This window comes from Scomber japonicus, chromosome 9, assembly GCF_027409825.1.
Source record: "Scomber japonicus isolate fScoJap1 chromosome 9, fScoJap1.pri, whole genome shotgun sequence".
NCBI classification, from domain to species: domain Eukaryota; kingdom Metazoa; phylum Chordata; class Actinopteri; order Scombriformes; family Scombridae; genus Scomber; species Scomber japonicus.
In genome coordinates, this window is record NC_070586.1 from 22,289,051 (window position 1) to 22,303,115 (window position 14,065).

A 14,065-nucleotide genomic window follows, 5' to 3' on the forward strand; every position below is an offset into this window, starting at 1 on the left:
TTTGCCAGCCTTCAAAGACAGTAGCGTGTCTACAAACACCATTAGCTCAAAATTTAAGGCTCATAGTTAAGATTAAGCAAGGGTTATCTTAAGGGAAAAACAGGTCTATTTATGGAGTGCAAATGATCAAAGAAACTTTATTTCCTACTTCTGTCTCTGTTAAAAACAAATTCATCACATCTTTTTTTCCAACTATGCTGTCTGTCCTTTATCTTTGGAAGGCCAAAGTGTACGTTTAAAAGACGATCACTTTAACACACTTGCTTTTTGCAACGGCAGAGGTTTTCACACTTCATTCTGGATCTCATAGAGCTGCTGAAACAAGGGCCCAATTTCCTGTTGACTTCTTGAGGACATACATTTAAAAATAATGACAGACGTCAAAGCCAAGATATGGCTTTCTGAATATATTCTTAAAGAAATTTATTTTACACCTCAAAACAAAAAAGGATAGGGATTAGGGATGTGGTACATTGGGAATGTATTGACAACTGTAGTTTACATTTTTTGGTGTAAGCTCAGAGAAAAAATGTTAATACAGTCATAATAATTGCACTTCATAAATCTAGACTGATGCCAGTATTTCCCCACAACAAAGCTCTGACTCTCTCTCCAGTTAATAAATTCAATTTACCATTGAAATTTGACTGACAAAAGAAATGCTAATTTAAGACCAGAGGACTGCTGCACTGATCCAATTTTTCTCTTTCACTTGAGTCCCACAAGGCAATAAAACATCGCAGTAATTTAAGTGCAGTACATTCAAGGGAATCTCACAGTCATAATAAATATTTCAATGCTCTGAATCATCAAGTTAAGACTGGTCCGGGCTGAATGCATCCCAACCAGGGGCAAAAATGGACAAGGAAAAGCAGTGAGCTTTGTCTCATTTCATCTGACACCAGAGGAGAGGGCATGATTGTTTTCATTTTGCTTCTGTTTGCAGGATTAGGGATGACTAGTACCCCTAAAATAGGACTTCCATTTCCCCCCACCTGTTTCTGTCATTATGATAACACCTGACAGAGAAAGTGGATTTAGTACTGTAACCACAGTTATAAAAGAAGTCTTGTGAGAACTTCAACTCTACTACAGCTCCAGAGAGCATCTCAAGCCTCCAATAAAAGGGAGTAAAATTTGCAAAAGTTCTCCTGTACATTACTCAGATATGATGTTTATGGTACTGGTGAATCATCTTTTAGATCTTGGTGGTAATCTTGTAATCACACAATTTAAAAAAAAAAAAAAAAAAAAAAAAAAAGTCTGAGGATTTTGAAGAACACAAACTAAAATACACACACGCGCATGCACTCAGCCACATACACGCATAAACATACATGTAAGGTTATGTATATAACCTTTCAATCACATTCTTCATTGTAACATTTCTTTTTCTTGTAGTTTTTTTGTGATGTTTTCTTTTTAAATAAGTATTTCAAGATTTATTGTAGATTCCAGTGTTGGTTAGGAAAAAGAGCTCTCAGACCAGGTTCTTACAGAACCAAAGCAGCGACTATGCCTCACACCAGGACATAAGAAACTGCACATTAGCTTGAGGAGGAATAACTAAATCATAAAAACCAAAGTGGAAAAAAAAGAAAAAAAAAAGCATTTCGAGACGCTTTTCCCCATAGCAGCCAATGCATATAATATACCTACAAATATATAAAACAACAAAAAATAGGTTCAAGTTTTTCAAGTTTCTTAAATATATCATATCCAAACTACCCAATTCCAAACTTCAAAGTTAACAAGATTCAAGCAGTGCAATTTATGTATCAATTATAACAGCAATAATAACTAATATTGTACTATCCTTTTAATTCAACCTTATGATCCTTGTACATAACACCCGAGTACTGCCTATAACTGTATTCTTCTCATGTATCAGTACATTTGTCTATCTGTGTGTGATCATCCATCTGTGTGTGTGTGTCTGTGTACTTTTTCAGAGTTTGGGATTTTGTGAGCAGCCCTAAAATTTGGCCCTTTAAGACCGTTTCAGTGACAACCTACACAGTAGTTTCATCCTTAGTATTTGTAAGGGGGATATGAGTGGCGTATGCACTTCATGTCAAGCTATGATTCTCATCAAAAACAGTTCAGGCAAGTAAAACAACAACAACAACAACAAAAAAAACAGAAGGACAAATAAATCAATCCAAAATTCCTATTGGCAAACCACACAATGGAACATCTGGAGAATCTTGAAATCCCTTTTCTCTCCCACTGGCAATCACCACCCCCTGTCATATATTTGGGATTCATACAGCCTGCCTCGAAACCACCAAACCTAGGGTCACACAGCACAACAACTGCTTTTCTCTAAGCTCCCACACCTTTTAAAGCAGTGCCACTCTCAACAATTCTGTACCCCCCACCCCCAAAAAAACATCTCTGTTTTTTTAACTTTGATTTTCTTCACAAATTCACAACTTGATTCTTTTCCTCTTCTTCTTCTTCCTCCTCTATCTGTAAACAGGGAGGCGGATGTGTGCATGCTGGTGGTCTAACAGACGTGGCACAGACACAGTCTCGTAGCCTTTGCCAAGCATCTGCTCCTTGATGCAGGGTGGGTGGATGTCGTTGATCAGGTACTCCAGAGACTGCAAGCTGCTGCTCAGTACAGACGTGTTGCACAAGCTCTTGCTGGGCAGGCTGCAGCACAAACCTCCACCGCTGTCTATAGCAGGGTGATGGTGGTGGTGATAGTGGTGATGATGGTGGGGGTAGCCCATTTCTCTGTGCCCTGTGACCGGCCCTCCTGTGGAGGAGCCCAAAAGCTCCTGGGGGTTGTAGCAGTCACTGTCAGGTGTCACCAGCACACTGTTCCATGGTGGGGCAAAGTATTGACCCACTGAGAAATTTCCATGCATGCCCACACAGTTCAAAGGAGAAGAGCTGACTTTGTCCAGCCCGCCTCCTCCGCTGGCACTCGCTGTCAGGTGGTAAGGTCTGGAGGAAGAGGAGGAGACTTGGGCAGCCATAATCCCTCCCCCTGGAACACATGTTTCGGGAGACTTGCTGATAGCGCCCCCTCCTCCGCTGCCTCCGCTGTACATGCGAAGCACAGCCTGTTGCTGCTGCTGCTGTTGTTGTTGTTGCTGTTGCTGTTTCTGCCAGAGGATGTAGTCCATACCGTCTGCGTACACCCCAGTCTTCATTGACTCTGCATTTTGAGCTGGCAGCCCAGGGCCTGTGTATACCATGTTAGCCTGGGGACCCATTCCTACCACGTAGCCTCCACCTGAAGAGCTAGAAGAGACCCCCATGACAATTGTGCCCTGCTTGGAGGGGCTTGAATTTGATGGTGCAGTTGCAGCTCCCTGACACACCTGCTGCAGAGCCTGGGCCTGGCAATGCTGGTTGATCTGGTAAATGATGCTCTGGATGGAGGGGAGGTTGGACTGTGCAGGCAAGGCCAGGCCTCGGCCCCCTGTTACAGGAATCACTGAGCCAGCTACAGTGACATTAGGGGGAACCGACAGCCCGGAGCCTTCTGGAGGCTTTGAGGGCCCAGTGTGGTATACCATTTGGCCGTGGCCACTGGCTAAAGTGCTACTACTAGGGGGTGGATATGGGGCAACAGCTATGTGGGCAGGAGAGAGCTTAGTCCGTCTGCCTTCTGAGTTCTTGAGAACACCTTTCGAAGGGAGAAAGGTGGAGGTTGATGATGATGACGATGAGGAAGAGGCTTTGACAATGGCAAGCAGGCCCTGGTAGCCCCCTGTATGGATATGTGGATAGGGACTATAGCGCTGTCCTGTGGTGTCATATCCATTCACAGTCCGGTTAAGGTGCTTGTGCTGAGGAACCCTGATGTTAGTGGGGAAGATCTTGATGGAAAGAGGGCTGTTGGCCGTCTTCTGAGCGTAGGCATCAAGTTCTGCCGCAGTGGGGTAGCGGGGGGAATGTGTAGGCACCACCAGCTCACCTGAAGGATGAAGAGAGAGAGGGAGAGAGAGAAAAGCATGAGTGAAATGAATGGACAAAAACAGTCCATTAAATGAAATCGACAAAAATCATAGTTGGCTCCATAAGAGAAGAACACCAGACCAGGGTTTGTATTTACCAAAAAACAGATGTAGACAGTAGACATACAGCAGAACAACCAAAACAGAGTCTGCAAATTGTAAATCAGGACTGACATTCATTTATGTTCTTTCACTCCCCTCCTCCATTTGAGAGCTTTCTTTCCATCTCATTTTCACACCCTCCTGTGGAAGTTCATCCCTAGACAAATGGATCTTTTTAAAAACTCATTCTGTCAAAGCCTGGTACCTTAGGCGCTGTTAAATCAGTGCATTGTGAAATTAATTCGGACTCTCTTTAGCATTGAATTGGGTTAGCCTTGGATACCAGGCAAGGAGGGACGAAGGGGAGGGGATAAAAGCTTGTTTAATTGCAGTGGCACATTTGAGATTTATAAGTGGTATCACTTACTGGGTCTTACCCTTGGCCACAGAATTTCCACATTTATTCAATCCAGGAGTGCGTGGAGAGGCCCTTACAAAAACCAATTAAACATCTATCGGGAATTACTAGCCTGGTTAAGGTGAACTACATTAGAACAGAGCCAAGTCAATAATGCTAGAGTGCTGCTATGTGCAAACTTTGTCTTTGGATAACACTGAAAATTGGTTTCGAGATGAACACATGCTGAAAAATGGTAAAAGAACAGACAAGCATAATTGCCAAGCTCATATAATCAAATATAAGACCTGCCAGCTGTTTGCCCTTGTGTGACTACAAAATGTTTCCATGATAAAAGAGTAGTGCAAAAATGGCTTAGGTGTGCATGTAATATAGATTTTTATTACACGTATTTCTTCTACATGTCTAGAATAACACATGATGGAACAAACAAAAGGCAGGTACAGCCTCCAGTCTCAAAGGCGGTGCTATAAATGCACATGTAAATGCACTGTGCTGTTTGCCATATGAAACCACTCCAATCCTAAAATTCAATTCAGCAGCGACAGCGGCGAGTGAGAATAGCAATGGCCCTCGTTCAATGAGCCAAGGCTTGGCCATTGTGAATTGAGGTGGCAAACAGGAAAATGGCAATTTCTAAAAACCCCACCATGTGTCATTGTTTGGGGGTTGGGCACGGAGGTGAGGGGCCGCGGTGAGATTGGATTTAAACGACATTATTCAGGCAATTTCATGGCTACTTAGCTCAGTGCAACAAAAAGTGTGGGGGGTTGGGAGAAGAACTCAATTTACAAGCAATATATCAACTGCCACAAATGACTTGCAACCCCTTCAAAAATGACATTTTTATGCAAAAGCTAACAAAACGCACAAAAATTAACTGCCATAACTGTGCCGTCAGCAAATGTCCTGGCGACCTAAGGAGTCTGCAGGGTGCAGACTGTGACTAGGACTCACTCCATTTCCTTTCCGATTGCAAAATCATTTTAAAGAGACTCCACAGCCAAGTAGTCACAATTCTCATTTCTTTGCTCCCATTACAGATAGCATGGGGAGTTCATTTCAACAACCCTATGGGTCTCCAACTGTGAAAATGATTAAATCTACAAGATCCATATCATAAAAGAAATAAATTGGGAATTTAACAGCAGAGGGGAGAGACTGTGAATATCCCAAGCCAAATTTAGTGCAAGAACTACTCTAGTAAGTTTTGTTCATCCTGCAGATAACATGTTTTCTAAATCAGAAACACTATAATTCAAATTATAATCTAAATTTGCAAAAACAGCCAGGCTTCAATGGCTTAGTTTGAATGAGGGTGATTATGGGCACAAACCTGGTGCCATCCTAATGGGCTACGCTGACTGTGCCAGGCCAGCCTATCTCAGATCTAACTAACCTTACTGAGGCAAAGCTCTGCTTCCCTGGTGACAGCAGCGCCATTTGCTTTGATGTTCTGACTTGCAGTGGAAAACTGACAGAAGACTTATTTCATTTGCTCCGAAGAGAAAAACATGCTCATTTCAAAGCACATTGCTGGTCCACATGCAAATGGAATGGCAGCATTTTTTCTGATCTTCTTTACATGAGGGCAAAAAAAACATCTTTGATCATCACATGGTCTAAATGAGGAAAGATACTTGGCTTTCAGGCATATCAAGGGCCTGTGCCCTGCCGCCCCTACAAGCCCCCAGCTGCAATATGCCCATCATTCCACCTAATTACTGCCACATGAGAAAAAAAAACTATAAAAACAGCCAGGAAATTCATTAAAGGGTGGCTAATTCTATTCCTTCTCACTGACTGAGTCCATATTTTCCATGCCTGAGCCTGCATTTCTTCTGAGAGAGAGGAGAAAGCCCTCTCCCTCCGTCTTTTCCCAGCTTGGCCCTTGTTTGTCAATAGGCAGAGCCTTTGGCACACCAACCTGGCATCAAAGGGTTTCACACTTCACAGGCCACAGGGATTAGAGGCCTTTCAGGCCTACAAAACCCATCTCAGCTCCACAAAGGCTTCCGGTTATTAGAACCCACAGGCATAAAGGAAGAAGAGGAGGAGGAGGAGGCAAATGAGCATCTGGATGCTTCTGATTCCAGCTTCCTCTTTAAAAAGTTCCATGGTATAAATTTTATAGCAAAGTTGATTACAGTAAGTATGGCTACAAACTGGGGCGTAATTTCACTCCCATACACACTAGTATACACTGTGGGTGTTTGATGTGCAGGGTCTCTACATCTCTCTCCTCCAGAGCAGTAAGTCTATAAGTGAGGACATGGAGGTTAAAGGAGAGAGTCTCTTTTTAGGGCTGGCACTCTGTGACTTATTGGTTTAGGCTGCAGTAGATCATAGCTAAGAGCAGCAGCATACAGATGGTGCGTGCTGATAAACACCCTCTGAGGCAGCCAGCACTGCCTCCTTTGTGTGAGCCCTCACCTCCTCATAAGGTAGGGGGTTTCCTGCACCTGTGCACACTCTCCAATGTGGCCGTGCATGCAAACGCAATGCATGAAAACAGAAATAAGGCTCCAACATGTGCAGACACATGTGCACACACACACACACACACACACACACACACACACACACACACACACACACACACACACAAACCTGCATCTGCAGTTGTGTGTCTCATTTGCCATCAGTGGAGCATGTTGTTATCCTCTGCTCAGCGCTCTCTCATGAAATGTAGGGCAGGGACAACAACAGGTGCCTGTGCGGGCGACAGCCTGCAATGCCTCCTGGGCTAAATGCTTCACACTCGCTTCATTTCGACATGCGACAGCCTTGTAAGGATTAATTATTTCCCCTGGGGATGGAAGAATATGCTTTTTCCCTTCCTGAGAGCAGGAGGCTATATGCATTCACAAGCACATGAAAAAGCTTATAGTAAATGAGCAGGGAAACCTGGGATAGCACATCTTTTACAATAGCAAGAAAAAAAACTTCCACATGAAAGGAATGTAAACAAACCAAGCATATGATTGAAGTGCATAGGAGATGAGATAAAAGCTCAGGCAAACACATGCATTGGTTCTGAGAGATCACGCGCCAGGGAGCGGAGATGGCAGGGAGGCAATTAATGGGCTGACCTTCGTCCTTAATCACCCAGTGCCTGGCACACAATGCCCATGTGTCAGAGCAGCACATCTCTAAATGCCACCCCTCATTAGCACGATGCACGCAGTGAGAGAGGCTATCTGTGCAGTGTTACACTCTCCAGTGGTCAGACAGAGATAGCAAGGCTGGGATAGGATAACATGGCAGCACAGAGCCAGACTGAGCTGCAGTAGGCCATGATATGATCTAGAAATCCCATTTCACTTGGAGGATGGGCACTCTCCTTTCTCTCAATTTTTGATTGGCATGAAACTCCCCAAGCGCACCGTCCTTGGTGTACTCAGTGCTGTCACTGTGATTGCATGTGTGCTTGTGTGTACGTACGTGTGAGAGTGTGTGCGTGTGTGTGTCTGTGTGCGTTTGGTGAAGGGGGTACCCAATTCTGAACACTCAATTAACACTCCTTTAATTAGCCAGCAGTACATTTTGAATTCTGATGAACTAATTTTCTTGGTGTGAGGGTGGATGAGGAGGTGGAGGGGGAGGCCTGGTAAAGATGAGGTCCACTGGGTACAAAACAGCAATAGACTGTAAAAAATCCATTAAATTCTGTGCACTTCTTCCAAGTGAGAGGTCAAATTGTGTTGATCACAAGAAGCAAAGGCAGACAGAGAGAGAGTATGAGAGCAGGAGAGGAGGGGTGGGGGGATAGCAGGGGAGTGAAGAAAAAAAGGAGAGGAGATAGGGAGTCAGAGGCTGTGTGAGAGTGCAACACCAAATCCAGAGGACCATGAGAATGCTTTGCATTTTAATTAGAGGTTTAAATGAATAAGCAGAGGAAAAAGTCTGAACGACCTGCCTGAAATGCCCTTGCTCTCATTTATTAGTGTTTCAAGTGTTCTAAAATTATGAGCAGGTTGGAGAAGTTTCTTCTTATTAGTGGAGAAAACGCTCCCAACACATCAAAAAGCCCTTGGCATTTTCTCACTCACTCCTGCAAGCTTGTATCCCTACTTACCAAAAGCTTTGATCCCATCTGACCATGTACACTGGTGAGCAAGGGGGGAAAAGTGCTTGTTTAGATGAAGGGAGAGGACCGCTCGGTTGAAGTGCAATTAAGATTTCACAGAGCAGCGAGTGCATAATACACATTAACTTTGGCCAAACAAACAGAGCCGTGCGTGATGAGGTTAGGGCAAACAACAGGGGAAAGATTGCCAGAATGATGAAAGAAAACAGAGAGTCAGCTTCAGTCCAACATCAACCTCAGTCCGTGGGAGACATTTCCCCTGAGAGAAAGACATGCGCTGTAGGACATGAGCTGCTGCACTGATTATGTCCTTTCAACCTACTGTACATGAAACTACAAAAAGCCAGGTTTTTTTTTTAACAACATTTTTGTTTTCACTATTTGCTTTTTGGGAATAACATGCAATAAAGGATCCCAACGGGACTCAAACTGGGGATGCTGCAGTCACCATGTATTTTAGGCCACCAAGATGGCCACAGATTTGTACCACACTGCCCCACTAATGGACACTTTTCCCTTAACCTCAGTGAAATGAAGTTATTTTAATGAATTATTTATTGACTAAAACTGTCTTCAAATTCTACACTCCAGAATCCTTCAGCTTGAAAAACGTTTGCCTTGTCAAATGTAGGAGATTCAACAGCATTGTTCCATGGAGGAACCTTTGACCTGTGGCCATTGTTTAGCTCTTTTGCAGATAGGATCAGGGTCTATGACATCCTCTCCCCATCTCTGTTAGTCTGCTGTAAAGGGACGGGCAGGCGGGGGAAGGCAGAGGCAGCTTCACGTCCTGAACAATACCTGCCTTGTGCTAATGGAGGTGTCATCTGGCACAGGGCTGATTAGTCAGCGATTACAGCCAGGCCTCAATTGCCGTGACAACTGCTGCAAACACAATGGGCCCTGATAGAGCCAGCTGTTTGGTCCTCTGCAATTAACCCTGCATCCCACTCGTCTCCGGCAGTGCGCTGCCTCTAATTGACTATCGGGCACACAAAGCAAGGGCTGTCGGCCAGACCCCCTGGACATAGCCCCCGCCTCTCTGCTGAGGTAGAGATGATAATAATAGAGGCATCCTGCGGACTCGGCCGCCAGTCAATCAAAGCCTCAGTGCCCCACAGGAGCTTCCTGAGGAGAGAAAGAGCAGGGGAAGCACATGTATGAGCCAGTGATCAACAGGGTAGAGCAGCCTTGCAGGGGGCAGACATGTTGAATATGCCCTCAGCCAGAGTACTAATCAATTCAAGTGCACGTGAGGGGAAAGGGAACCCTGCTGCTTGCTTGATATCAGAAAAGACATTTTTAGGAACACTCATCTCCCTCTGTTCATCTCAAGGTTGATTTTCTGTGCAACAGCACAGGAAAAAAACATCAAGGCAATTATTTGTCAGGCTATCTATAATTGCAAAGATAAAAATCAAACTGCAATGATTTCTCTGAGGATAGAGCTGTCTGAATTCATAGCTGCCTGTGTCATCATAATCATCAAACAAATGCATATTCTAAGACAGTGCAAAAGAAGACATGCTTTTCACCTGACTCCTCTCTGTCTTCGCTGAAGGTACCTCAGTTGTTCACATTTATTATTGAGGAGGTTGACTTATCAATGTCATTTGTCATGTAACTTTTTAAATCAAAAAACTATTTTGCAAAGTAAACAAACCTTATGTCTCATAGTCACATGCAGTTACTTTTGAGTTAAACATTAGAAACCAAATAACAAGAAAATAATGCATTTAATCAACTAAATCACTATGTTAATAAAATCAGTAGTTAGTTTTTCAGAAGGGGTGCCATCATACTGCAATCACATATGGGTCTCTTAACCTGCCAACACGTTTCGCAAATAGCAAAGAGGATAATGAGAATGTTAAAGCAATCTGCACACTGATCCTTTGCAGGCATGCAGACATGGCACGATGTCAAAAATGGATTTAATCATTAAAAGAGATTTTTTTTTTAAACTTGGCCATAACTCCCAAATCTAATCTTTCATTTCATTAAAGCCAATCTCATCTGCGATCTAATCTACCTATTTCCTGCACAAGCAGATGAAAGAAATACCAAATTGAGAGCCTAATTTGGACTTCCTTCTCACACAGACTGCAGCATGAGGTCATTTAGTTAGCCTGCAGTGAAGCCGTGCACGTGTGCGGTTAATACCGTACACACTGAGAGAGATATAAGGTCCACAGGTACAGATAACTCTAAGATGGAGAAAAGGAAAGACAAGATCTGTTTCCGCAGATGTTCCATTTCTGCCCAAAGTATCCATTAATATTTTAATTTTACTCACAGTTTCTCATACATGTAACACATGATAGTGGTGGACTGAACAAAACTGCTAATTAGGTTTCTATTATAAATCATTTCCTCTTAAGAAATGTAAAATATTATACCAATGGGACACTGTCATGTTTACATTTACTCATCAGAATCTATCTCTAAAGCCAGATGTTACTGAATCAGCCATGAAAATTAATTAGCTGGTTTGATGTGGCAACCTCATGATCCTTCCAGACAGACCTGGCTTTTATGGGCTGTAGGGGAAATTACTAAGAATTGATTGATCCTGAAGGACTCCTCTGTACACATGGCCTGGCAGACAGAACACGCAGACAGAACACACACACACACACACACACACACACACACACACACACACACACACACACACACACACACACACACACACACACACACACACACACACACACACACCAACTCTACCAACAGCTGATCCAACATTTTAACACTCCAGCTGAACCTGACATTGACATCCTCTTCCATTCATAGCAACAATATCAATTGAACCATTAATCATCAAAATTACACCTTAAAAACCTAAAAACGTAAAAAAAGAAGCAAACATATTCCTCATGTTCTTTACTTCTTATTTCAAACAGCAGGTAAATAAATGTGACAAACCATTAAAACCAGATGGAGTCAAAGGAACAAATATCAACCTGAGTTATCTGACCTCTAAAATCTGCCAAACAGCAATGCATCACTATGCAAAAGAGTTGCACCCTCTGACCCATAAAGCATTGAAATTACAAATGGTTGAATTTTTCTCTTCACGTCTCTTGATGCTGCTTTCTTTCTTTTTCATCCTATCTGTCTCTTTACCTCCTCTCTATCTTCTTTTGTGCTCTGCTCTTGCCTCATCCCCTTCTCTGTGTCTTCATCCCCCCTCTCTGTCTCTTCCGTCTCCCTCTCTGAGTAAGTGAGTTTCATCTGGGGTGCTTGCCGGGCAAAATCACCTCAGGGCGAACACTTTATTATCTGTAGTCAAAGCGTCACCACAAATACCATTCTACACACACAAGTGTCACTTTCCATTTGTCTGCACTCTGGCTGCATTAGCAGAGCCTACCCGGCCCAGAGCCTCGTCTCAAACACGCCCGGCAGAGGAAAACTAACAGCGTGGGAAAGCACTCGCCCTGCATTCCTGCCCCATTAACACCACTGGCACCACCATAACAGACCTAGTGCCTCTGTTGGGAATTAAAAACACTATTATCAGCTCTAACCTTAGAGTGAGTAATGAGGGAATGCAAAAAAGAGAGGGATATTTAGGAAGGCATGTTATTATCTTATGTTGTTCAATGCATGAAATCACAGCATGCGTGAAAGAGAACTGAACAGAGGATCCCCACAGATTCAAATGGCATGTTTTAATTACTGATGATCTAGCTGAGTGTCCAGGAAAAACAACACCAGTGGGTAGTTTATGTCCTCTTTGAGCCACGAAGGAATGCAGGCCAGGAGTAGCCATGTCAGGCCTTTTGTGGGACACCCGTGCACCAAACAAACACAGAAACTGGGGCAACATGTTTACCACACACTACACACTGCACTCCATCAACAAAACGAGCAAACAAAAAGAACCCAGCTCCATGTTTGACAGACAAAATAAAAGAGGAATTTCAATAGAAAAATAACCACCCTGAAAATTTCACACTGTGAACAGAACCCCTCACAGCCACAACCTTGTTTCAAGCATGAGTTTGCCAGGCTCTTTCCATTTGCAATAATTTATGGGCCTGAATGGGCAACATAATAGATAATAAATGGAAAAAAAACTATATTCATCACAAAACTACTATGTTTAATAATCAAGTCTGGCCAAAGGGCTCAGTGGAGTGCATGCATGGCTCTTTATAGATGGGGGGACCTATAGCCCCCGGTTTGCGGGCTGCCTGTGATGAGCCAGCCCCCAGGCCTGCCTGGGCCACCCTCATTGTGCATATAGCATGGTCTAGAAAGCAGAGCTTTATCAGCAAATACCCCGAGTCAGCACAAGCAGCGGGGTGGTTATGCATTGCGACTGGCACACCAGCCGATATTGTCATGTGCGATTAGGCCTGTGCTCATGAGCCTGTGAACTCATTCCTATGGCATCAAAGTCAACCCCACCCCCTATTCTCCTCCATTTATATCCCTGCCTCTCTGCTGCCCTTTTCTCCTTCTCTTGGTCTTTCCATTTTACATCAGCCAAGCCACTTCACAATATACCCTCACTGAACCTTGTGAAAAGCTGTGCTCCAGTGCAAACAGATACAGACTCAAAATACAACAGCAGGGCAGACTGGTGCGATTTTACAAAACAAATCTTTGGAGCATAATTAACTCCATCCAAAAGGGTTAGAGCTAGCAAGTGCACCAAGAAGCAACCACTGCCGGTTGTTTTGTCTCTGTGCAACTCTCCAGATGATAAAGCTGATAGAGAGGAATACAGGGAGGCTCACAGAGAAAAGAAAGACAAACTGTGAGGCCAGTTATGGGGAAACATCAGGAAGAGGAAACAGATTAAACCATTCAGTGATGAAGCAAACCAATTCACTGATGAGGCAGAGTTCAACACAGGACACAAAGCCAAGAAAGGAACACAACAAGCTAAAATCCTGACCTGAAAGATTTATGTCAGGCCCTCCCTGGCCCCTGTTTAAGAGAAGATGCCACAGTGTGACACTCTTTTCTCAAAAGGCTACATGTACAGCCGAGAGCCAGCAGCATTCACAGTCATGCACAAACTCAAATGGACACAACAACAACACAAACACACACAGGTTTGGAGTACAGGACCCCAGAGGTAGAGATTGTAAGCGCATACAGAGATAAGAAAGGAACCAGAGCAGAGAAGAGGAAAAAAGGAAGAGAGTGGGGGAGAGAAGAGGGGAGGCTGGAGGCGCCTGGGCAGGCCTGTCAGACTGGAGGAAGTGCCGGTGCGCAGGCCTGCAGGTAAATGGAAGAAGAAAGGCGCCCGCAGGCTGCCTCAGGCAAGCCTGGGCCCTTCTGTTCTATCATTTAGGAGACAAGTCCACCACTGATTCCCAATTAATATTTAACACTGCACAGACAACAAGGCACTCCACTGCAGTACACATGCCGAGAGGAGAGGAGAGGAGAGGAGAGGAGAGGAGAGGAGAGGAGAGGAGAGGAGAAGAGAAACAAAGGGAAGCAGAACAATCAAACAGAAGCACATTGACGGATTGTTTAAAGTTCAAATCAATTTCTATCCATTTATTAGACTATGGT

The 14,065-nt window shown here is 43.8% G+C and overlaps 1 protein-coding gene across 2 annotated transcripts in view; it reads right to left on the reverse strand.

The window, feature by feature from the left end:
- Positions 1–408: 408 nt before the first annotated feature.
- fam222aa (family with sequence similarity 222 member Aa) overlaps positions 409–14,065 on the reverse strand; it is a 47,024-nt gene continuing 33,367 nt past the window's right edge. For both annotated transcript variants that reach the window (XM_053325235.1, XM_053325236.1), the window contains one exon: positions 409–3,934. In XM_053325235.1, coding sequence (XP_053181210.1) covers positions 2,469–3,934 — 1,466 coding nt within the window. In that variant the 3' untranslated portion in view covers positions 409–2,468. The remainder of the gene's footprint in view (positions 3,935–14,065) is intronic.